General features: G+C 44.6%; 1 protein-coding gene across 2 annotated transcripts in view; it reads left to right on the top strand.

Moving 5' to 3' along the window:
- Nucleotides 1-5,483: 5,483 nt before the first annotated feature.
- LOC128832849 (pituitary tumor-transforming gene 1 protein-interacting protein-like) overlaps nt 5,484-26,103 on the top strand; it is a 50,321-nt gene continuing 29,701 nt past the window's right edge. The window contains exons 1-4 of one of the 2 annotated variants that reach the window (XM_054020514.1): nt 5,484-5,667; nt 10,341-10,393; nt 21,223-21,331; nt 25,540-25,648. In XM_054020514.1, coding sequence (XP_053876489.1) covers nt 5,574-5,667; nt 10,341-10,393; nt 21,223-21,331; nt 25,540-25,648 — 365 coding nt within the window. In that variant the 5' untranslated portion in view covers nt 5,484-5,573. The remainder of the gene's footprint in view (nt 5,668-10,340; nt 10,394-21,222; nt 21,332-25,539; nt 25,649-26,103) is intronic. The other variant, XM_054020513.1, reaches the window with a different exon arrangement.

Genomic DNA, 26,103 nt, shown 5'->3' with positions numbered 1-26,103 from the left:
GATGGCAAAAGATGACCTAAACTTTTCATACCACAAGTTCGTCCCAAGACACACAAATCCCACTCTTTCCCAAGTCCCAGGTGCAGAGGGCTCATTGGCAATTAATCACGTTTAAGCAGGTTTTCCCTATTCCTAGATTCTACAAAGAGATACTCTCCAATCCTGGGAGTGAAGAAACAGATAACTTATATAGTTAGTATACCCTCCCCCCCACACACCTCCTTAAGAAAAAAAATCCTATTTCACTATATTTTGTTTTCCCTCATTACCATTCTACCATTACTTTTTCCATATACTGCAGTCAAATTCATCTTCCTCTCCATTCGCTGCAGATCTGCTCTTACTCTACATCCCTTTTCACTCTTCAAACTCAACCTCTAGACACTCACTCTGGTGCACAAGGTCACAAGACTAACCTACTTTATACCAACAAAACATTGCTTGTGTAAAAATCAATATTCCACTATAGAAAGCAAAAAAATCCAACAACAGTGAAGTAAAGTAGACTGCTGTCTATATTTCCTTCCATTGGCAGGATTATTTCAAGATCAAGAAGCTTGGATGACTATACTTACTAAAAGAGCTCCGATACTCACGTAAATGCCTGTCACTATCTCAAAAATATAGCAAAATACCCAAACATAATTGAAATGCAGAAATACAATTCACTATTGCCCACTACCAGCAAACCAAGCAACTCAAATGAGCCTCTCCCTCCCAAAAAGATTTGTAACATGTGTTTGCTAACCCACCTTCGAAAAGTTACTTGTATTTTATTTTGCCTAAAGGAACCTTCCTATAAGTTTGGCCACTTACAAGGGTAATTAACATCTCTAGTCAATTTAACAGGTTCCTCTATTAAGATATTTAGGCCTCTGGACGTCCTTAGCTGCTTTAGTTGATACAGTTATATAGGAAGCACTTTGATTTATTCCCTCAACACAACTGAAGTGCCATAGCCCTGGTCTACACTACAAGTTTAGGTCAAATTTAGCAGCATTATATTGATTTAACCCTGCACCCATCCTCACGACGAAGCCATTTTTGTCGACTTAAAGGGCTCTTAAAATCAATTTCTGTATTCCTTCCCGACGAGGGGATTAGCGCTGAAATCGACCCTGTTGGGTCGAATTTGAGGTAGGGTGGATGCAATTCGACGGTATTGGCCTCCGGGAGCTATTCCAGAATGCTCCATTGTGACCACTCTGGACTGCACTCTCAACTCAGATGCACTGGCCAGATAGACAGGAAAAACCCAGCGAACTTTTGAATTTCATTTCCTGTTTGGCCAGCATAGCGAGCTGATCAGTACAGGTGACCATGGAGTCCCAGAATCGCAAAAGAGCTCCAGCATGGACCGAACGGGAGGTACTGGATCTGATCGCTGTATGGGGAGATGAATCCGTGCTATCCGAACTCCATTCCAAAAGACGAAATGCCGGAATATTTGAAAAAATCTCAAGGGCATGAAGGACACAGGTTATAACAGGGACCCGCAGCAGTGAAGCCTACCAAAGAACCAGAGAGACAAACGGCCGCTCCAGGTCAGAGCCCCAGACATGTCACTTCTATGATGAGCTGCATGCCATTCTAGGGGGTGCCCCTACAACTACCCCACCCGTGTGCTTCCCTCTTCCCCCACCCCTCCCAGCCTACCTTGGCAGTTATCCCATTTGTGTGATGAATTCATAAAGAATGCATGAATTTGAAATAACAATGACTTTATTGCTTCTGCAAGCGGAGATCAAAGGGGGGGAGGGGAGGGCGGTTGGCTTACAGGGAAATAGAGTGAACCAAGGGGGCAGGTTTTCATCAAGGAGAAACAAACAGAACTTTCACACCGTAGCCTGGCCAGTCATGAAACAGGTTTTCAAAGCTTCTCTGATGCACAGCGCGCCCTGCTGTGCTCTTTTAACCGCCCTGGTGTCTGGCTGTGTGTAATCAGCGGCCAGGCAATTTGCCTCAACCTCCCACCCTGCCATAAACATCTCCCCCTTACTCTCACAGATATTGTGGAGCACACAGCAAGCAGTAATTGCGATGGGAATATTGGTTTTGCTGAAGTCTAGCCAGGTCAGTAAACTGCGCTAGCGAGCTTTTAAACGTCCAAAGGCACATTCTTCCACCATTCTGCACTTGCTCAGCCTATAGTTGAACTGCTCCTTACTACTGTCCAGGCTTCATGAGCCAAGGGAGCAAGGGGTAGGCTGGGGTAGGTGCAACCGCACGGTGCTGCCGACTGGGAGAGCAGCCTGAGGCAGAAGCCTCCAGCTGGCATGATATTCCAGGCAGGATTGAATCTCCATTAGACGAAACTTAAATAAGAGAATGACCTGGAGTCATTCCCATTTTTGTCCGGGTGCCCCTGACCGACCTAACCGAGGTCGGCCAGGAGCACCCACGGGACGATGATGACGATGGCTAGCAGTCGTATTGTACCGTCTGCCATCCGCAAGGCAAGGCAAGGGGTTGCTGCTGTGTAGCACTGCAGTACCGCGTCTGCCAGCAGTACCCACGAGACATACGGTGACAGTGAGCTGAGCGGGCTCCATGCTCGCCGTGGTATGTTGTCTGCACTGGTAACCCAGGAAAAAAGGCGAGAAACGATTTTTTGCCATTGCTTTCACAGGGGGGGGGGGGCTGACGACATGTACCCAGAACCCCCCGCGACAATGTTTTTGCCCCATCGTGCACTGGGAGCTCAATCCAGAATTCCAATGGGCGGCGGAGACTGCGGGAACTGTGGGATAGCTACCACAGTGCAACGCTCCAGAAGTCTACGCTAGCCTTGGTACTGTGGACACAAACCTCCGACTTAATGCGCTTAGTGGGGACACACACAATCGACTGTATCAAATCGATTTCTAAAGAATCGACTTCTATTAAATCATCCTAATTTTGTAGTGTAGACATACCCTTAGAAACAGTTTTCATGTAATGTTTTGGGCTAACTTTTAGATATTCAAATAAGTTTTTTAAAAGAATATAGACTTAAGATTTTTTTAATTTACTCTCATTATGTAGTATATGATATCTATTTAGCTTGTCAAATAAGACTAAGAACCCTCCAGGTTACACACTGTACACAAAGAAAACATGTCTGATATTAAGAGGTTCTAACTAGGGGAAAAGGAACAACAATATCCAATGACAGGGGTTTACGTTAAAAAAACTCAGATTGGAATAAGGTGCTCCCGTGAAGGTAATTAACCATTGGAACAGGTTACCAAGGGATGCCGATGCTAGAGTTAGTAATGTAGTGGGGGTGCAATAGTTCCAGTTACAACAAATCAGCAGCTAATGTGATCACTCTGCTAAGCTAGTCATTCTGTGTAACTCCAGGGCCAGGGCTGGCTTTAGGCCGATTCCACAGATTTCCCTGAATTGGGCCCCGCCCCTAAGAGGGCCCCACGCCCAAGCCCTGGTACGGCATACCGGCAAGAGCCAGTGCACCGTACCAGGGTGGCCTGGCTTCCCCAGGGGGCAATTTAAAGGGCCTGGGGCTCCCAGCAGGGGAGCCACTTCCCCACGGCTCCCGTGGCTATTTAAAGGGCCGGGGCGGTAGAAGCAGGGGAGTCCCTGGCCCTTTAAATAGCCCTCAGAGCCCTGGGGTAGCGGGGGGGGGGGGGAGGGCTCCAGCTGCCTCTGCTGTCTCGTCCTTTAAATAGCCCCGAGAGCCCTGCCGCTTCCCCAGGGCTCCGGCAGCTATTTACAGGGTCGGGGCGGTGGAATAAATATCCCCGAGCCCCGGGCTGCTGCTGCTACCCCGGTGGGGGAGGGGGGAGGAGGGGGCACTTACTGTACAGGGTGGGCTGTACCCCCTGCCCCCGTACTCCCTGCCTGCAGCCAGCCCCTGCTGCACCCCTGCCTGCAGCCAGCCCTGCACCCCCTGTCCTGCCTGCAGCCAGCCCCGCACCCCCCGCCCTGTCTCCAGCCAGCCCCGCACCCTCTGCCCTGCCCGCAGCCAGCCCCTGCCGCACCCCCTGCCCGCACCATCCCTGCACCCCCTGTCCTGCCCACACCAGCCCCGCACCCCCTGCCCTGTCTCCAGCCAACCCCTGCCACACACTCCTGTGGTCTTGCCCGAAGCCAGACAGCCCCCCACACACCCCTGCCCGCACCAGCCTTGCACCCCCTGCCCTGCCCACACCAGCCCTGCACCCCCTGCCCTGTCTCCAGCCAACCCCCCTGCCTGCCGCACCCCCCTGCCTGAAGCCAGCCAGTCCTGCACTCCTCTGTCTCCAGCCCTGCCAAACCATGCCGTACCCCCCTGCGGCCCTGCCTGAAGCCAGCCAGCCCGCTGCCCACCCCACACTCCCCTGTCTCCAGCCAGCCCTGCACCCCTTGCCCTGCCTGCAGCCAGACCCTACCTCCAGTCAGCCCCTGCCCTGCCTCCAGGCAGCCCCATGTCCACTGGTGCCCTGCAGTTCCCAGGGCAGTAACTCTGCACACCTGCTTCAATGAGGGGGGCAGGGAGCAGCTGGGACCCACACATGTGCGCACCCTAGGGTGACCAGACAGCAAATGTGAAAAATCGGGACATGGGGTGCAGGCTAATAGGAGCCTATATAAGCAAAAGACCCAAAAATTGTGACTGTCCTTATAAAATCGGGATGTCTGGTCATCCTAGCACACCCCCAGGAGTGGTGAGAACCCACACATGTGAAACGGAGCTCATTTCTAGTTCAGGCCCATCTTTTTAAAAAAGAACTTTAGATAGGGTTAACATACATCCATATTTTCCCAGAGATGTCAGATTTTTGGTTCTTAAATCGCCGTCTGGGAAAATATGGACGTATGGTAACCCTATTGGTACAAAAAACACATACTGAGGCACATCCCTTAAATCAGAACTTTTTATACGGAACCGGTTGCTAAGAAATGAAAGGCTTTTTTTTATGTTTTTTTTTTTTTTTTTTTTTAGTTATCCCTGCTGGGGCCCCACCAAAAATGTTTGAATTGGGTCCCCGCACTTCCTAAAGCCGGCCCTGTCTAGAGCTGTTCTGAAGTGTGCGTTCACTCTCACTGGAGCTAGGTTAGCACCAGTGCAGTATTTTGTGTACTAACTCCAGCTAACTGTTTAAGCAAAGAGAAGCCCAAGGGGGCCAGGAGAGGTCACACCATGAAGGGCAAGGAGGAGAAGAAGAGGGGACTACAGGGCAAAGAGGATGGAAAGACAGACTGAGCCATCCTAGGGGCGGGAATGACATCAGGGGAAGACACACCACAGGGCAGGGAAAAGAGGACAGAGTGGAGCTCCGCTGCTTCCCAGACAGTCCCACGGGAGCCAGCCTGCAATGCGTTTTGGAGCAGCCGGGGTCGCACGGGCGGGCATCAGCCAGGCGAGCCCCGGGTTCTAGCCTAGCAGTCCCCCGGGGAACTGACGGGGGGCGAAAGCAGCAGAGCCGCGGGCCGCCGCTAGAGGCCGCTGGACCCGGCGTGGCCCGGCTCCGCGGCTGGCATTGCGCCTGCGCGGGAGGCGGCGGGCGGGGCCGCGGTTCCCGGCACGCCCTGAAAGGAGGCGGCGTGTGGGCCGCGGGCCCGTAGTCAGCAGAGTGCCCGGTCCGGCAGCGATGGACGCTATGCGGCTCTGCGCGCTCTGGCTGCCCGGCCTGACCCTCATCCGCCCGGGGTCGGGAACGGGCCCCGGAGACCCGACTGTGCCGGGTGAGGACGGGCGGGGCAGCAAGGGAGCTGAGCGGGGCTCGGGGGAGGGGGGCGCCCCGCCTTTAGGGGCGTGGGGGGCACCACGGCGCGCCCCGCAGTTAGGCTCTGGGGGCTGCGAGCGTCTGGGGCTGTGGGGGCGTTTGGACCGGGGGGCGCCGCGCGGTTGGGCTCTGGGGGGGGCACAGAGGTTGCTCCCCCCCCACATGCCTTGGTGCGCGTAGGGCCGGCAGTTTCCCCGCTCTCAGTAGCAGGCCGTTCTCCAGTCCGCCTGGTGCGCTGCACAGGCAGGGGAGACTCGAGTGCACTCGTGTACATTTCTAGTGTATGTGTAGACCTGCCCTAAAACTCCCTAGGGGCAGAGTTTTTCCCCAAGACGGGCCTGCTGTGACTCACCCAGAGTGAGGCACTTGACAAAAGCATAACAGAGAAACAGGAACTGGGTTGTCCTAGGGCTTTCTTTAACTCTTGCTGCAGTAACTGCCAGGCCAGGGTTTCAGATTATCTTCACACCTTGTCTACACTAGAAAATTAAATTGACCTAAATTAACTCACAGCTGGAGCTCCTCCAGGGCTGACAGTCTGAGCTCTGCTCTAGAAATTTATATGGATGCAATCTGCCCTGGCTTGGACTGTCAGCCCCTTGGAGGAGGAGTGGGGGGACATCTCCAGCTGTGAGCTCAGTGCAGGACTGACAGGGCTAGAGGTGGGAGGACTCCATCTGTCAGTACCTGCCACAGTTAAATTGGTGGAAGCACTCCTGGTTAGGATGCGTACTAATCAGTGCAGATGCATCTTAAGAAGTGGGTTTTTAGCCATGAGAGCTTATGCCCAAATAAATCTGTTAGTCTTTAAGGTGCCACCGGACTTCTCATTGTTTTTGTGGATACAGACTAACAGGGCTACCTGTCTGCTACTTGGCACCACTGACAGAGGGGGTGTAGTGTGAACATAAACCGCTGCAGCAATTACTGTGCTGGCTGTAGGTTGACCTAACTCATCTCAGCTTTTAGAGAGAGAGAGAGATCTCTATCATCTCATAGAACTGGAAGGGTTTAACTGTGTTGGTATAGTTAAAGTGGTAGAACCCACTAGTGTGGATGCAGTTATAGTGGTATAAGGATGCTAAATATCATGGTAGCTTAATCCTGTATGAGATTCATAGATTCCAAGGCCAGAAGGGTTCATTGTGCTCATCAAGTCTCAACTCTGGTATAACAGGCTGTAGAACTCCTCTAAAACGATTCCTAGGGCATATCTTTTAGGAAAAACAGCCTGTTTTGATTTTAAAATTGTCAATGATGGAGAATCCACCATGACCCATGGTAAATTGTTCCAGTGGTTAATTACTCACACTGTTAAAAAATTATTTCCCGGCTGAATTTGTCTAGTTTCAATTTCCTTTGTTATTCCTTTCTGCTAGGTTGAAGAGGACAGTATTAAATATTTGTTCCCCATGTAGATACTTATAGATTGTAATCAAGTCACTTCTCTTAGTTAAAATAAATAGAGTGAGTTCTTTGAGTCTCTGACTACATGGCATTTTTTCTAATCCCTCAATCATTGTCATGGTTCTTCTCTGAACCCTCTCCAATTTATCAACATTCTTCCTGAACTGTGGGCACCATAATTCGACACAATATTCCAGCAGCGATCACATTGTACCAACTATCCTCTCTACTCCTACTCAAGAGTCCCCCATTTATGCATCCCTGGGTCACGTTAACTCACTTGGCCACAGCAGCACAATGGGAGCTCATGTTCAGCTGATTATCCACCACAACCTTTGAATCTTTTTCAGTCACTTCTTCCCAGGATAGAGTCCCCCTTTCTGTAAGTGTGGACTACATTCTTTGTACCTGTATAAATCTACATTTAGCCATATTAAAATGCATATTGTTTGCTTGCACCCAATTTATCAAGCGATCCAGATCATTCTGAATCAAGGACTTGATGTCTTTATTATTTACCACTACTTATCAGGCACCTTTATACTGATGCAACTGTTTCCATGCAAGGTTGTACTGATATAACTATTAGAGTTAAAAAAAATCACAACCCTACCTGAAATAGCCAACCCAATACAAAAACTGTGTAGAAAAGGCAAGTTTTGATTTTTAATATGTGTTAAAAATATACCTCTTTTTCCTAGTAAAGATAAAGCCTTAGAATCTTGAAATTTTTTGGATACATTGTCAACTTGAAATCCAGTTGTGTTAAAAAGACTTGAAAGTAGCTTCCAAGTACTAGACTGGCTTCTGAATCTGCCTACCAATATTTGGTTTTGATTGCATTTTCCTATATTTAAAAATGTTTTGTTCTCTCTCCCATGTTGGTGTTTGAAAGACCAACACAAACCGGGAAGGGAAAGCTGTACCTGACTGCAAAGCAAATAGTGAAAACTGCTGTAAGCTGTGCTGTAAAGTGCACAGAGTAAAACAAAATGAAAATTAGAAAATATATTTCTCCAATTTTTCACTTCTAGTAATCTTAGGTGTTGTAACAACAATCAATAAAATATTTTAAAATGTCGTCATTTTTTTCCTGTGGTAATTTTGATCGTACAGAATAGGGCATCTGGTGTAGTGGAGTGTTTATAAATTGTGAACTGCTACATAGTAAGAGGAGTATACTCTGATTGTGGAATTTTTAATATTTGGCATTTAGAGCTTTTATAATTCTAAAGAAATCATTGGTTCTGTTATTCAGGCCCCAATCCTTTAAAGAGCATGCAAGGTTTTAGGTTATCTGCCAAATCTTCTCGAGGGCCTGTGAAATTTCACTGAGTTGAACTGGTCCTGCACCCTATTTACTTTCTTGATGTAGTTTTTGTGGGTTTTTGCTTCCTTTGTACTTTGAATGACTTCCATTATAGAAGGTCATCCATTTAAAAGAAAATTTAAAAATCCCTGCTATTCCCATACCTTTTTGACAATACCAGTGCACTGAATGAACCAATTTCCTGAACTTAATTTAGAAACTTGTTTTCTAGCTCTGATCATTGTGAGTGTTTTTTTGCCCATGTGGCATAACATTACTGAAAACTTAAATTTACAGAGTTAAGGAATATTTGCTATAGGCTTTATGAATTTTTCTAAATTTTTATTTGTTTTTTGCTTGAGGTTGGTGTACTGGCCATCCGAAGAAGTGGGCTGTAGCCCATGAAAGTTTATGCTCTGATAAATTTGTTAGTCTCTAAGGTGCCACAAGTACTCCTGTTCTTTTTGCGGATACAGACTAACACGGCTGCTACTCTGAAACCTATTAGAATTTGAGTTTCTTCATTGAATTGGCTACTTGATACAATGTGAACTAATCGGGGGGCAAGGGAGAGAGGGGTTAAATTTATTTACTTAATTTATTAATCTGAATATGCTAGTAAATAAAGCACGAATTTGTTATATGCTAAGAATTAATGTCAAAGCAGCAGGACAATGAATTATGAAATGTAGTAGTTTAAATATCTTCTAGATGTTTTGGAAAAAGAAACATTAAGTAAGCTTTGACAATTTTTGTAGACTTAAAAAATTTCTTATCTATTTATGACTAATGGATGGCTGTGTAAAAGTAGAACTACATACCTGACTAAAAGTCATTACCATCTGATGACTTGCTATATGTTGCCATGCCTGTTTCTAGTGGATAGGTATCCGCACACAAAAAATTGCAATTGGAATGCCTTTTGGCAGAGTAGCTAGAAAATCAAGGATTGGTTGGGTGAGTAGACTGAACTATAAACATGGTCCATTGAGGTCAGGACTGAGGCACCTCATTGGGCCGGTGAGAAGAAGCTATTCTATCTGTGCTGTGGATGAAGGACCAGACTCCAGGGCTGTCAGGATGGCTTTTCACAAACATTAACCTCTAAACTTTTTCTGTAATGATTAAAACAAGTTGCATCCTGTTACCTGCTGCTGAAAAATAGCTACTAGTTATGACTGTAATCCTCCTCCGGCAATATGAACAACAATGGGTTTTCTGTGCTTGAAGATACTTTTTTCATTGTAAAACCTAACTAAAATCTAGATTAACACTTCCTATATCATGTGGCTTTTAAAACATCCCTTAACAGTTCTTGTTGAGTTTTTTGCTAAGTAATTTGGTCTCCTGTCTTCAGAAAGTTTTTTCCTCTTAGAATGAGAACATGCCTGTCATGAGGCTTTATTTTTGAAACCTTTTAAAAAAGTTCTTGAGTCTTTTTATGGAAAGGAAGAAAATTTGGTACTAAATCCGGATTAGGCATTGCTTGGCTTCTGCTTCCAAAGCTGCAGAGCTCAGAGTTTCCTTCAAATTGAACTGCAAGAGATTTAGAATTTCAGCAAAGATGTAGGCAGGCTCAAAACTCATGGGTCACGGGTTAAGTCTTTCGTAATCATCTTAGAACAGTCCTCTTTCGCTGATCTTCCTTTTGCAAATTAGAGCCAGGCATGGGCATAACTTTTTTCCTAAACAGTGTGGAGGTGAAATTGAGTGTTCAGTGTCATTTTACTTGTTAAAATACTAGTGGAAATGAAAGCTTTGATTTAAAATAAAGATGCGAACTCACCATTCCTTCTTTGCATGTATTTGGTAGATGAGATTACATTTTTGTGTATACATGCTGTGATTAAAAAGTTATATTATTTGACACTATTGATTAAAAAAAAGTTTATAACTTTGATTTTCTTTTTTTCTAGGATGCTCTAATTTCTCCTTCAAGTCCTGTGAAGACTGTCTAAAAAATGTTTCAGTAAGTTTTGTCATCTTTTTACTATTTTGGGGTCAGAGAATCTGGTGATGCTTACGTTTAATGAGATGATGCTGAAATGTCTTACTACAGCTAACTCCTTAGCTGTGCTTCACAGGCTCAGAGGGGAGTGGGGAAGGAGATAGCAAAACAGTATAAGTCATTAGAAAGAGTCATGCTGTCTGGAGTGGTTCATGGCTGTGTGCCTACCTTGGAGCAGACTGTCAAAAGCAGTGCAGACACCCCAAACTGGTGATATGTTTTATAATTAGCTTTTACCAACACAGGAACAATTGCAAACTCCTGGATCACTATATCGGTCTTGTTGTAGAGTCAGACAGTCCCCTTAGGCTCTCCAGTCTGTCTTGCCACCCAGGCAAGCTGGACTTAGTGATAAATGGTCACTTAATATATCACAAAATATTCAGGTTGCTTCCAGTCCCAAGAGACCAGTTACTTATTCCAGATCACTTGGTACCCTAGATCTTACATCAAAGTCACTGCCTGTAGCCAGTCCTGTAATAAACTATCTAAAGATTTATTAACTAGGAAAAAGTTATTTACAGGTTAAAGCAAACAAACATACAGTAACTCCTCACTTAACGTTGTAGTTATGTTCCTGAAAAATGCAACTTTAAGTGAAACGATGTTAAACGAATCCAGTTTTCCCATACGATTTAATGTAAATGCGGGGGGGGGTTAGATTCCAAGGAAATCTTTTGGGGGCAGACAAAAGGCATTATATACTGTACAGTACTGAACTGTACTGTGGTGAGGAGGTGCCCCTGGCTTACCCCTGGGGCTCAGGGATGAGGGTGCGGGGTCTGGGAGAGAGTTAGGGTGCGGGAGGGCGCTCAGGGTGGGGTGCTTCTCTCCAGCTGGCTTTGAAGGGGAAAGCGCCGCTTCTCTCTGGCCACTGACTGCGCAGCTTCCCCTGCTCCTCCTGAGTCCTCCAGCGCATGCTCACATGGCCTCATTCCGAAAGGGGCTTTAGGACTGCAGGCCGTGGCCCCCTTAGCCCAGGGCCCTGCAGCCCCTAAAGCCCCTGTGTTCTGGGTGGCCCTGCCTGTTTGGACAGGGGGAGGGGTAGCTTCCCCGCTTGATCCCTTCCTCCCTTCCAGAAATTCCTAAGCGGAGGCGGGGAAAGCACTGGAAGGGAGGGGGAGGAGGCAGAGAAGAGGAACCTGTGCAATACTCCCTTGTAAAAACCAGTATGTTTCCCTAATAGAGCAGTGACGTAACTTCGAAACAACGTTAAGCGGGAGGACATTAAGTGAGGAGTTACTGTATACACAAATGAGTTGCAATCTAAATCCTAAAAGTGAGAGTTGTAGTGATCTGTCAATTCACAATGTGTTTCCGCAAATCCAGGGATAACCCTGGAGAATCTCTTGGTTCAGTTTAGAGTCTCTGGCCCTGTGAGAATGCAAACAGCAAAGACATGAAAATTCTCTTGTGACCCTCTTTTATCTTCTACATTTGGTCTTCCAGTATAGGAAATGAGCTCCTTTGCAAGTTGCATTTCCAAGATTCAATAAGGCCATTCACCTATTCTTTGTGTTGCAATGTTCCTTAATGGCCTGTTTAATCTGGATAAGTTTCCTGAATGGGTGGGGGAATGATTCCCATGCCTGGGTTCACAAGCCCAGAGCAAACGTTTTCGAAGTTATAAAGCAAAGTTAACATATTTCCTTATAGCAGGGAAAACAGACATTGCAAGTGAGATTACTGCAGTAACTTACAAGCATTTTATAGAGCCTAAACACTAAATACATTATTATAAGACTAATACTTATTTTGAACAATACTAACATATAGGTGAGCTGGTTTGGTTGCCAGCTATGAGTTTGTCAGTTCTTAGCTAAAGCTTTGAGCTTTGTCCAGAGTTGGCACTTGATTTGCCAGCATCATGTAAAGCATTACTTGTTCATCCAGCTAATGAAAAAGTAGAAATTATTGTAAAACATTTTTTCACTAAGAAAAAATAGTCTTGTTCTCCCACATATGTTACTTTGTTGTAATGGGTCATTTCATTTAGTACTGATTAGCCTTGTGACAGCAGATTTTAAAACAATAAGGTGAAATATGCTGATTCTCTCTGTACTGGGATAGTTGCTCACTGTGTGTGCTGTTAGCCCTCCACTAGCTCAACATGAGACTAGCAAAGCAATAAAGAAGGGTGCTCATAATCTTTGAAGTAGAAGACAGGAGAAGGTAAATGTGAGTCATCTAGGATGAGCTTGTAACTATTGATGAATTCACTTATCACTGACTTGGCTATGTGTAGGAAGCTTTTTTAGCATTTTCTCTTTGAATAGATGCTACTTGTAAGTACTAAAATGTTGGCATCACACACACACACACACACACACACACACACCATACGCACTTTCCATTAACACAAGTGAGAACTACTCAGGTGCACTGAGAAGAAAATAAATCCACAGGGGTGTGCTGAAGATACCAAGAGAAATGTAGATATGTTATCTTCAAAATCTATCAAACTATTGACCGTGTATATACTTCCTTTGATGACAGAATGATGGATGATGCAGTGAGACTGCCTTAATATCATCAGGGCTGACCTTGGAGAGATGAGGTTAGACTTGACTGAGTCGATTCACATAAAAATAATATAAAAGGCAGGAAGAACTAAACCATTAGCATCTATGTATGTAATGTAAAGGCATTAGATCACTGGAAATGATTTTTTTTAATTGTTGAAGTAGAAAAATACCCACCTGCTCATTTTGGTAGTAAAATAGATGACAGCAGAAAATGAAAATAAGCATTTGGGGAATAGACGATAAAAATTTCTACTAAATCTTAGGGCTGGGCTTCACTACACAGTAATTATCAGTGTCTACATTACAGCCTTCCTCCCACCGATGTAAGTGCCCTACTACACTGACATAATAACTCCACCTTCACAAGAGGTATAAGGCTTATGTTGGTGCTGTTAGGGTGATGCAGTGTCTGTGTGGTCATCTGGTACATTGGCTGTCTTGTCAGTTTCACAACAGGAGCTGTGAAATTGACAACGCCTGGCAGCTGCCCTCTGCTTCCCTGGAGAGCTGGGTGGCTGGACCCTGCTCCTGGCTTGGAGCTGGGGTGAGAAGCCTGGTGGCAGGGACCCCCACACCCAGCCAGTAGCCTGATAGGGAGCAGGTTAGGGGCGCGCCAAGAAGCCAAGGCAGCTGGACCCCACTCTCCTGGGGCGATAAGCCGTGCCCCCCCCCCCCCCCCCCAGTAACAAGCGAGAGGGACAGTGATGGTTTTTCTCCCCCCACCCACCCACCCCAGCAGGCATGCAGGCCCAGCTCCCCTCCTGCAGTGATTTATATCTCTGAGGCTGCTTCGAGCTCGAACCCAGAGTGGCTTCTGCTGGCAGGGAATGAGGAGCGTGGTGAGGGAGGAGCCCAGCCCGCCCGGAGCCTGTGTGGCAGCCAGGCTGTTGCCAGGGAGCTGAGAGACCAGGCTCTCAGCTCCCCACACTGCCCCTCTTAGGTCGGGGGAAGTGCTCCTGGTGAGTATGCTCACCACCGATCCAAGGAGTGTAGTGTGGATGTGCATCCAGTAATTACTGCGGTGGGTGAGAGTCGACCTAATATAGCTTGACTTAGTGCTTGGTTTAGTTTTTTACCATCCCTACTATATAGGTCAGAATGTTCAAACTTCTGGCACCTAAATAAGTGGTCTCATCTTCGGAGGTTCTGGAACAGTTGCAGCTTCCATTGTGAGTACTCTGCATTTTAGAAATCAGGCCACTTTTATTTAGGTGCCTAATGTAGACTTCAGGTGCCTTATTTTAGGTACCACATCTGAAAAATTATGGCCTGAGCCCTTAAATCTTGTAACTGAACATTCTGTATTGACTTCTGAAAAGAGAGCTTAATGGCATTCTTTTTGTTGTCGTTATAACATTACCAGTTATGTTATCTGCTGAACACTGTACCTCTTGACGGACCATCTGTAGGATGTCTGGCATTGGATGCAGTCAAAAAGAGGCTTCTGTTCTTCCTGTTTGTACGCATGCATGGTGCCTTGATGGTGACTGGAACAAGAAGCTCCAAAACAAGAGACGTAATACAAACAAGACTACTTAACATTGCATATTAAAATCTTTCGCCTGGGTGTGTATATATTGCCTCTTTCTCTGTTTTTAAAAAAGCCTAATTTTTTTTCTAGACATTTGAGAAAATTGGATTTTTTTTAATTGGCTCTTTACCATTCCCCTCATACCTTGTTTTGGCCAGAATTAGTCCTTAAAGTTTATTACTAAAATCAATTTCAGACATACTATCAAAAATAGAAAAAACTAAAAATAAAGCAAATTGACACTAATAAATTACACACAGCTTTTTAAAACGGCAGTGACTTATGAGTGACAGAGATTCGTCCCATGCATGCTGTAACGCTAATTATAGAAGATCGCGGAAGCAGCATTTTGTTGCATTCATGAGACTAAGAATTGTTCTACTTTGATAGTACTCCAGGGGGGATTCTGTATCAAAAAATTAAAAATTCTGCAAAATTCTACATATTTTATTTGTCAAAATAATGCAATATAATCGTATCAGTTTCAGTTGTTTTGGTAATTTATTTAAACTACAATACAGAAAAAAGTTACAATAACTATTCAGCATTTCCTAAACACATGAAACTTAAGTTACAAATACTTGGTAATTAATACCCTACATTCCAGTTATTATCCTGGATTTTCATTTAAATTACATTACAGAATGCCAAACAGCGCCAAAAATACCCAAACTGGAATGTCATTTCAAATTGCTCAGACTTTCACACATGAGTTATACAGTTTTGCTAATCATTGTCCTGGACCTGGCTGTGTTTGTGTTGGGAAGTGTTTGCTTCCGATTGTTCTGACCTTTTATTGACTGCTTTGTAAATGTTTTATTTGCCCTCAAGTCTCTTTTTTTTTAATGGGTAAGTAAAATAATTCCTGAGCTGTAATCTAACCCCATTGTGCCACTTTGGCACAGGAAAAAAGTGCGAAAACACATAGATCTTCCTAGCTGATTCACCTACTGTCATTTATAAGGCTTTACATCACTCTGGCAATGTAGGGGCCTTAAAACTTTTATAGGTTTTATGCTCCTTGGGGAATTGATTGAGAACGGGAACAGTTAACTAACAATAGGAACATTAACAATATCACTACACATTTCTGCCTTGAGAAAGAGCCTTCTTCCTGCATAATTAAAAAGACCTACAGCGCTGCCGCCGTGCCCCCACCCCCCCAGTAACAAGCGAGAGGGACAGTGATGGTTTTTCTCCCCCCACCCACCCACCCCAGCAGGCATGCAGGCCCAGCTCCCCTCCTGCAGTGATTTATATCTCTGAGGCTGCTTCGAGCTCGCTGGAATAGACGTGCTGCCTGGGAAGAGGTGTCTTCTCTCTCTCTCTCTCTCTCTCTTCCCCCCACTCCCCCGATTTCTTTTGAATTTTTCTGTGTGGAGAGCACAGAAATATGTGGGAAATATAAATTCTGCACCCGGGGATTCTGTCAGGAGTCTAATAAGATATTATCCTGATAATGAGTACTGCCTCATGCCACAAGCTCACTTAGACATCATGTAAGATCCAGAGTCTGTACTAACAGATTCCAATGTAAACTTGGGTCCTATAATATCAAAATACAGTGCAAACTATGATGATAATCTCTGCCTAAATAGACAGCAAAATATTTTCAATTGTAGACTGTCATGAATTTGAGAATCTAAGTTAGACAAGTGTTTCATAATACTAGTAAAATTTGCTTGTCTTGTAGCTTTCTTTTAAAAAAAAAAAATAGCTGTAGTAAGGCAGTTCCTGTTTTGATATCAAGAATAAATCTGCTAAAGAGCGCAGGGTAAAATAAGAAAATTCTATCTCGTACCAAATCTTCTGCCCTTGAGGCTACATGCATTAACAGTTACATAGGCAGTCTCCAGAAAGTGCTAAAGTTGACCTTTCCACACTATTACTTGCAGCCAGCAGCAGTTTAGCAGTGGCTCTAATTATCAGTCAAGCAGATATTATGCTGGCTGTTCTTCATATATTCATACAGTTTATCTTGCATATTATAAGAAATAGTTCAGCCAACACCAACAAGCACCATCTAACATCTTTGTATAAAATTGATCCTATAAAGATATTCATTTTGGGGAAATTAAAGCATTCTGTTTGTTTAGATGTTCTTAGTAAAGTGAAAAGCAACAGAGGGTCCTGTGGCACCTTTAAGACTAACAGAAGTATTGGGAGCGTAAGCTTTCGTGGGTAAGAACCTCACTTCTTCAGATTTCAGAGTAGCAGCCGTGTTAGTCTGTATCCGCAAAAAGAAGAACAGGAGTACTTGTGGCACCTTAGAGACTAACAAATTTATTAGAGCATAAGCTTTCGTGGACTACAGCCCACTTCTTCAGATGCATATAGAATGGAACATATATTGCATATTCTATATGCATCCGAAGAAGTGGGCTGTAGTCCACGAAAGCTTATGCTCTAATAAATTTGTTAGTCTCTAAGGTGCCACAAGTACTCCTGTTCTTCTTTTTACTTCTTCAGATGCAAGTAATGGAAATTTCCAGAGGCAGGTATAAATCAGTATGGAGATAACGAGGTTAGCTCAATCAGGGAGGGTGAGGTGCTCTGCTAGCAGTTGAGGTGTGAACACCAAGGGAGGAGAAACTGCTTCTGTAGTTGGATTAGCCATTCACAGTCTTTGTTTAATCCTGATCTGATGGTGTCAAATTTGCAAATGAACTGGAGCTCAGCAGTTTCTCTTTGGAGTCTGGTCCTGAAGTTATTTGCTGTAAGATGGCTTCCTTTACATCTGCTATTCTGTGGCCAGGGAGGTTGAAGTGTTCTCCTACAGGACCCTGGAAGAATTCCACCATGATTTCAACAGCTTCCACCCCACCATCAACCTCAGCCTGGACCAATCTACATGGGAGGTCCACTTCCTAGACACCACAGTACAAATAAGCAATGGCCACATTAACACCACCCTATACCGAAAACCCACCGACCGCTACACCTACCTTCATGCCTCCAGCTTCCACCCCAGACATGGCACACGATCCATCATCTACAGCCAAGCGCTGAGGTACAACCGCATCTGCTCCAACCCCTCAGACAGAGACCAACACCTACAAGATCTTCACCAAGCATTCTCAAAACTACGATACCCACACAAGGAAATAAGGAAACAAATCAACAGAGCCAGACGTGTACCCAGAAGCCTACTGCTACAAGACAGGCCCAAAAAAGAAACCAACAGAACTCCACTGGCCATCACCTACAGTCCTCAGCTTAAACGTCTCCAACGCATCATCAGTTATCTACAACCTATCCTGGACAATGATCCCTCACTTTCACAAACCTTGGGAGGCAGGCCAGTCCTCACCCACAGACAACCCGCCAACCTTAAGCATATTCTCACCAGCAACCACACACCGCACCATAACAACTCTAACTCAGGAACCAACCCATGCAACAAACCTCGATGCCAACTCTGCCCACATATCTACACCAGCGACACCATCACAGGACCTAACCAGATCAGCCACAACATCATCTGCTCATTCACCTGCACGTCCACCAATGTTATATATGCCATCATACGTCAGCAATGCCCCTCTGCTATGTACATTGGCCAAACTGGACAGTCACTACATAAAAGGATAAATGGACACAAGTCAGATATCAGGAATGGCAATATACAAAAACTTGTAGGAGAACACTTCAACCTCCCTGGCCACACAATAGCAGATGTAAAGGTAGCCATCTTACAGCAAAAAAACTTCAGGACCAGACTCCAAAGAGAAACTGCTGAGCTCCAGTTCATTTGCAAATTTGACACCATCAGATCAGGATTAAACAAAGACTGTGAATGGCTATCCAACTACAGAAACAGTTTCTCCTCCCTTGGTGTTCACACCTCAACTGCTAGCAGAGCACCTCACCCTCCCTGATTAAACTAACCTCGTTATCTCCAGACTGATTTATACCTGCCTCTGGAAATTTCCATTACTTGCATCTGAAGAAGTGAGGTTCTTACCCACGAAAGCTTATGCTCCCAATACTTCTGTTAGTCTTAAAGGTGCCACAGGACCCTCTGTTGCTGTTTACAGATTCAGACTAACACGGCTACCCCTCTGATACTTAGTAAAGTGAAGTGCCTGTCTTTTCAGAAAGATTATTTGAACCAAAGCAACATGCACCACAAGCTACAAGTAATGAATTGCTCTTCCCCCACCTGCAAGAGAATGATTATCTCATTGATGTCAGAACTTTATTTTCTGCATGTGGCTTTCTAACATGACTCCTGTAAAGAGAAACAAAACATCATACTCTGCAAAATAGATCATGGTTCTAAGAGCTATTTTCTTGGTGGTACAAGTGGATCACTAATAGTTTCTAGATGAAATCTCTTCCTGCAGTGAGTAGGTCCTATTAAAACGTGATCTGGAAAGGGCTCCTAGTAAAACTCCATTCTACATTTCTTCATTGATTCATTTGTGGGGTGAAGGAATTCTGAATTAGTGTCAATATTCTATTCCCAGATAAAAATTAAAGTAGAATTAAGGCTGAGTACAAATCAGTACTTTAAGAGGAAAAAACTTTATAGCCATGTTGGAATTACAGCAATTCCACAAAATTCAGAATTGAGGTAAAATTTTAAAAAAATCTAAACACATTAAGGTATTGAAATGCACAGTTAAGGCACCCAAACAATCTTAACTGTGCCCCATAGCAACACTATTCAATAACCATACAATTATGATTAGAGCTTAATGGTATTTGTAATTAAAAAATAATAGCAGGAATATATAGGAGAGGTGCAACATCGCTTTAAGAAAGGAAAGGAGTACTATAGACACAATAATATTTGCAGTGAGACATTTGAAATTATGATAAAAGGAGGGCATAACTGCTATTCAGTATCTAATGATGTTGAGAAAGCATATGAGTTGGTTCTGCAGAAGCTGGTATTTGGAATATTGAAGGGAGAGGGACTTAAGGAAGGGGAGATAATGGAGCTGTCTTGAAGGTCAAGAGCTCAGGTGGTAACAATATATGGAATTTCGGAAAGTTTTAAGGTGATGGGATTGAGTCAGTGAGTCCACTTTTCTTCATCCTAGTTAAGGAGTTAATTAGTAGGAGAACCAAGCCCGTGGGGAGACAGAAAACTAACACATGCTGACGATCTGGCCCTTTTGTCTGACAGCAAAGAGTAATTGGTAAATAAGGTATCAGAATGGGCATCTGTGTTTGAAGGTGTTAACAAAAACTGAAGTTGTGCATGTAGGGAAGGTAGAAGAAGAGCTCTTGAATAAAGTTTCAGGAGAGAAGCTGAATCATAAGAGAATTTGTGTACTTGGGAAATAAATAAATAAATAAATTAATGGAGATATCCCATCTCCTAGAACTGGAAGGGACCTTGAAAGGTCATCAAGTCCAGCCCCCTGCCTTCATTAGCAGGACCAAGTACTGATTTTGCCCCAGATCCCCCAAGTGGCCCCCTCAAGGATTGAACTCACAACCCTGGGTTTAGCAGGCCAATGCTCAAACCACTGAGCTATCCCTCCCCCTTTAGTGCCTTTGGAAAGAGATCTAGAGAATTGAAAAGAAGAACCCATTGTGCAGGGTGGCAGTGAAAAAGGTGCCAGGAATACTGTGGGTAGAGCCCTGTGCAGATACAAAATTTCTGTCTGTGGATGTCTGCGGATATAAAGCGGATGTCCGCTGAGTAGCAGGGCTCCAGCGACAACAAGCAAGACAAGCAGGGCCATAGCCAGCGACTGGGCCAGGAATCTCAGCGACAAAAGCAGCAGTATGTCAGGCTGCCACTCGCACAAGCCAGCACCTAGCCTGGGCAGCTCTTCTGGCATGGCTGTACTGCCCCAACCCTGCCCACTGTGATGGGCACCAGGCTCACCGGTAGCTGTCCTTGGTCACACTAGTGGCTGTAAATGGCTCACACGCTCCCGGACAGGAAACGTGCACATCTGCGTGGAAGGGATGCTTTGACCAGGGACTGTTGCCAGATGGCTCTTACCATAGCCCGGCTATGGCTCTTTGGCCCCTGAGGCCCTGGCCCCCACCTAGGTTGGAAGCTGGAGCAGGTTGGGATAAGTATCATGTGGTCCCTCTACTTGTCCTGGGTGGGAGACCAAGGAGGCAGAGACACAGGACGGGCTGCTCTCAGGCGCCCCCCTCCAGCCAGCTGGAGTGGCCCAGCTCCCCGGCCGGGCTCTGGCTTGGCTATGGGGCAAGGCCTCATACTCTCTCCTCCCCCCCCCCCCCCCCCCCGCCACTCCCCACCACCACTTTTAGGAAGAATCCGTCTCCCCAGTCTAGTCTCTTGTGGGTCTCATTTACTTTGATCTCATTTTCTGTTGTTGGGTTTAGTGTGTGAGTAGTGGTGTTAGCCTGTGATTTGCAGCAGGTTAGACTAGATGCTCTAGTGATCTGTTCTGGCCTTGAATTCTACGACTCTGACTCAAATTGACAAATTACTTAAATATTAGATCATTCAGTACTTGAAGAGTAAGTGCTACAATTATGGGGAGGATATACTTTTTTAATATTTAACACCATTATTTGAAAGTTTTTTTCTAAGTATGAATTCAGTTTAGCCCCAACTATAGAACTGCAACCAGGGCTTCCATAATTCATATAGGGCTTCATTCTTCAAGGTCACAGGACACAGCATTTATACTCACTTAATCTGAAATTCTGTCTATGGACTGTAGTATTGGTCAGTAGTTGTAATTGCTGTCTGATGGTCAGTAGTTGTAATATGTCTTCGTTTCTCTCCTGTGCAGTGCCTTTGGTGTAATACAAACAACACGTGTATGGACTATCCTGTGAGAAGTATTCTTCCATCATCTTCACTGTGTCCACTCTACAGTGCTCGATGGGGTGTTTGCTGGAGTAGGTACTAATAGTAATTTTAATAAACAGATGTAATTACTTGTAATTCAGACTATAGTAAGCTAATATTGATTTTATTCCAGAATTAAGTTGACTGCCATGTAGTATTTATGATTTAGAATATGTTCCACCCAAGGAGCATCATCTTAGGTGGGATTCACAAATGTACACGGCCGGAGATCCTCAGGAGCAGCCTTTTCAGGTACAGAGTAGGGGCAGTCTGCCTTAGTAAGCACATCAGCACCTTGACACTCAGAGGGGTTGTTCTTCCAACTCTACAGGAGGTAGGATGATGTGTGTGCCCTTCTTCACCTTGGGTGAAGGGAGTCAGTATGGTAGAAGCATGTTGCTGCTCTCATGGCTGCCTCCTCAGCATGCACAGACAACTATGATGGCAGCAGAGAACTGGTACTATACCAGTACCTCCATTGGAATAAATGCAGATGGGAAGTTCAAGAGCATATGAGAGTGGCTCAGGCTGAGGATGGAGGTGTGTGGGCGGTGGATGCTGAAGAGATGCAGTTGAGGTTAAAAACAAATGGGGAGGGGCTGATGAGTGGAATGGCATCACTGCTTATTTCCTTACTTTTTACAGTTTGTTTTGACAAATTATGCAGTCTAGCAACTTTAATTCACAAATTAGTTTTGTGTCTGAATAATGTAAGGATTGTGACTCCTATGGCTTGTCATTGTGAGAAGCTGTATGTTCGGATGTTCTTGGTGCTATACAAATAGAAAGGAAGTGATGATCCCTGCCATGAATTCACAACCAAAATGGACCAACAAGAATCACTTGTGTGCTTTAGGAGACATCGGGGTGGCTTGAATTTTAGATCAGATTTTAATCATGATTTAAATCAGCAAGCAGGAAATCTTGATTTAAGACGGGGTGGGCAAACTACAGCTGTTAAGCTGGCCTGTGAGCCGCACAACGCAGCTCAGCCCCACTCCGTCCGGGGTGCTGGGTCTGGGTCTGGGACCACACCACATGGTTTGGCCCCGCTCCAGTGTTCCAGCCAGGGCGCAGGGTCGGGGGCTCAGGGCCGGCTCCAGGCACCAGCCTACCAAGCATGTGCTTGGGGCGGCACCTGGAGGGGGGCGCTCTGGCCGGTCGGGGAGAGTGGGGCCCTGGCCGGGCTCGCCGCCCTCCCCTGCCGCGCTCCCGGGTGGGGGGCAGCGGGAGGCTTTTTTGCCTGGGGCGGCAAAAAAGCCAGAGCCGGCCCTGCGGGGACCGCACCACACGGCTCCTGGAAGCCACAGCATGGCCCCGCTCCGGCTCCTATGTGCTCTAATGGGAGCTGCAGGGGTGGTGTCTGTGGATTGGGCAGTGTGCAGAGCTGCCTGGCTGCGCCTCTGCGTAGGAGCCAGAGAAAGGACATGCCACTGCTTCTGGGAGCCACTTGAGGGAAGCGCTGCTCGGAGCCTGCACCCCTGAGCCTCTCCCCATGCCCCAACCCCTGCCCCATCCCTGATACCCCTCCTGCTCTCCAAACCCCTCGATTCCAGCCCAGAGCATCCTCCTGCACCCCGAACTCCTCATCCCTAGCCCCATCGCAGATCCCACACCCCCTCCCACATCCCAACCCCAATTTTGTGAGCATTCATGGTCCTCCATACAATTTCTATTCCCCGATGTGACCCTCAGGCCAAAAAGTTTGCCCACCCCTGATTTAAGACCTATTTTAATTGTTTTGCATTTGTACTTTTTAAGTTATTTTCCTAAGGAATAGCTGATTCTCATTGATTGATAGCCATTAAAACATGTTGCTTTACAGGTAAATATAGCCTGCACACCAGAGTTGGTGCTTTTTTTTCCTCTGAGGATACACTATATACAGTAACTCCTCGCTTAACATTGTAGTTATGTTCCTGAAAAATCCAACTTTAAGCAAATCCAATTTCCCCTTACGAATTAATGCAAATTGGGGGATTAGGTTCCAAGGAAATTTTTTTCACCAGACAAGATATATATTTACATACATATATACACACACAGCAAAATAAGTATAAATTCAATTGATGTTCCTTTTACACTCATCTTCTAGAATCCTAGAATATCAGACCAGGCCACGGCCCCCTCCCCTAACTGGCCCTGATACAATTTCCAAAACCCGATGCAGCCCTCAGGCCAAAAAGTTTGCCCGCCCGTTATAGTCCATTCATCCAGCCCATACTTCAACTTGCTGGCAAGAATACTGTGGGAGACCATATCAAAGGCTTTGCTAAAGTCAAGGAATAACACGTCCACTGCTTTCCCCTCATCCACAGAGCCAGTTATCTCATCATAGAAGGCAATTAGGTTAGTCAGGCATGACTTGCCCTTGGTGAACCATGCTGACAGTTCCTGATCACTTTCCTTGCTTTATGAATGGCATAAAGTAGGGAGATCAGGAACTTTACTTCTCCTGGCCGTCATTCAAAAAGAGGATATTTAATGAAATTGAAGATGAGAAATTCAAAACCGACAAAAGGAAATAATTTACACACAGCTTGTAATTAGACTGTGGAACTCATTGCCACAGAAAGTCACTGAGGCTAAGAATTTAGCAAATTCAGAAAGGATTGAATGTTTATATGTATATCCAGAATTGTCATTAATTATAAAATTTTTTGACAGGCTATTGAATCTCATGCTTCAGGGCAAGCAAATCTCTAATTGTTAGAGACCAGAATAAGATCTAATGGGGGGCATATTACCCCACATCTACCACTGCAGGGGTCTTAAACCTTCCTCTGAAGCATCTGGTGCTGGCCACTGTTGGTGCTGGATTAGACAAGGTGTGACAATGTCTGATTCAATATGGCAATTCCTATGTTACTAAAAATCTCTACTTTCTGTAGCAGGAGTCTTGCCTTTTTAAGATCCCTTTCACAGGTGCCACAACACGGATTAAATCTTGCAGTGGAATGTCAAACTAAGGAATACATTTGAGAATGCAGTGTCTTGAAAAAATTGTCATGGTTCTACATAATGTTACAGAACCTTGTCATTTAATGCCCTAATAACAAATCCATCATTGTAAACTTCTGGCCTTTGATGTGAAGGAATAGAATGAACACATCTGTGAGCTGCATTGGAGATCTGTTGCAGCAAGCAGTTGTGGTGAGGAAAGGGGATAAAATAAGGGATGAGATCTGGGAGAGTTTAAATAAAAAAAAAAAAAAATCCTTGCCTCTAACACCTGTTCTCCCTTTCATCTCTAAGATAATTGAATGCACAGTCCACCACTACTGTCTAGAGTTCCTCTCCTCCAATTCCATTCCTAATCCTCTCCAATCCATTTTTTGTCTTTTGCATTCCATTGAAGCAGCTTTCATCAAAGCTTCTAATGACCTCTTCCCTGGCCAAAACTCAAAACAGATGGATGAGGCCAGGATTTAACCATGCATGTTGTTGACTCTAAGGCCTGGTCTACACTAGGGGAGAGGGATTGATCTAAGATACGCAACTTCAGCTATGAGAATAGCCTAGCTGAAGTCGATGTATCTTAGCTCGACTTAGAATCACTTACTTCGCGTCCTCGCATCGACGGCCGCCGCTCCCCCCATCGACTCCGCTTCCGCCTCTCGCTGTGGTGAAGTTCTGGAGTCGACGGCAGAGCGATCAGGGATCGATTTATCGCGTCTACACCAGATGCAATAAATCTATCCCCGATAGATCGATCACTACCCGCCGATCCGGCAGGTAGTGGAGACGTACCCTAATGGTTCATAGCTTAATAAAAAAAATCTATGCTCTGAAAATGTCTGGGACATCTGTATACTGGTTGTAAATTGCCCAGTTATGCATAAACACCCTATAGCTCTGTAACTGAGAAAATCATAGTGCATGAAGAAAAATTGGGAGAGAATGTCCATTGCCATGTCAAAATCTGAGATGAAGATGTGTTCTTATATACGAGAGTAGAATGGACAGTTTAAAAGGAGAGGGCTAACAAAGGGTTTAAAAAGCAACCTGATCTCATTAGTCTGGTGAATATTTTTTTCTGTGAGTGACAGTGGCAGAGTTCTTATGTGAAACTGTACAAGGTGTTGCTTTAGCAGCTATTCTACTACAACTCCTTTAAGAGTACTGCATAAAGAAACCAAAGATGAAACTGAGAATGAACAAAATGTTCATCAGAGGAAGCAGGGAGAAAACAAATTCAAATGACCACTGCTCAAGTCTTAAAAGTTGTTTAATTTTATTTATTTATTTTATTTAACAGTGAACTTTGAGGCCTTCATCATTGCCATAGCTATAATAGCAGGACTCATCCTGCTGTCCATTGCTGTCTGTTGCTGTTACTGCTGCTACTGCAGAAGGCGTTCTAGGGGGTAAATATATTTTTCTTTTATTAGCTTTGTTGGTCCTACAATACATAATCTCCAATAGTTTTACTAGAAATTTAATTTGGAAGTAAAACAAATTTGGTATTTTTTTGGTTAAGAGATGTAAACATATTTATTTACCCCACTCTGGTATTCTTTAATCACATCTTCCTGGTAAGAAAGTAAAATGAAAAGAGTGTGTACACACTTATTTTTATATATATTTTAAAAATCGCATGTAGAGTATGTATGGTGTATTTAAAACTTAGCAATCATCTTAACAGGAATTTTTTCCGAAGATTGATATAAAATAAATGGTTTTTTTACGTAGCTTTAATATTTAATTATACAAAATGTGGCATGTAACTATTAGAGTAGGTAGTTGAATCAAAGCACGTTAGATGGCAAATTAAATTAGCTCTACATTTACACTTTGAGTTAATATTCATTCTGCACTGAAA

This window comes from Malaclemys terrapin, chromosome 2 (assembly GCF_027887155.1).
Source record: "Malaclemys terrapin pileata isolate rMalTer1 chromosome 2, rMalTer1.hap1, whole genome shotgun sequence".
In the NCBI taxonomy this organism is placed as follows: Eukaryota; Metazoa; Chordata; order Testudines; family Emydidae; genus Malaclemys; species Malaclemys terrapin.
Note: the sequence above shows the minus strand (reverse complement) of the source record. Positions and strands in the feature narration are given on the sequence as shown.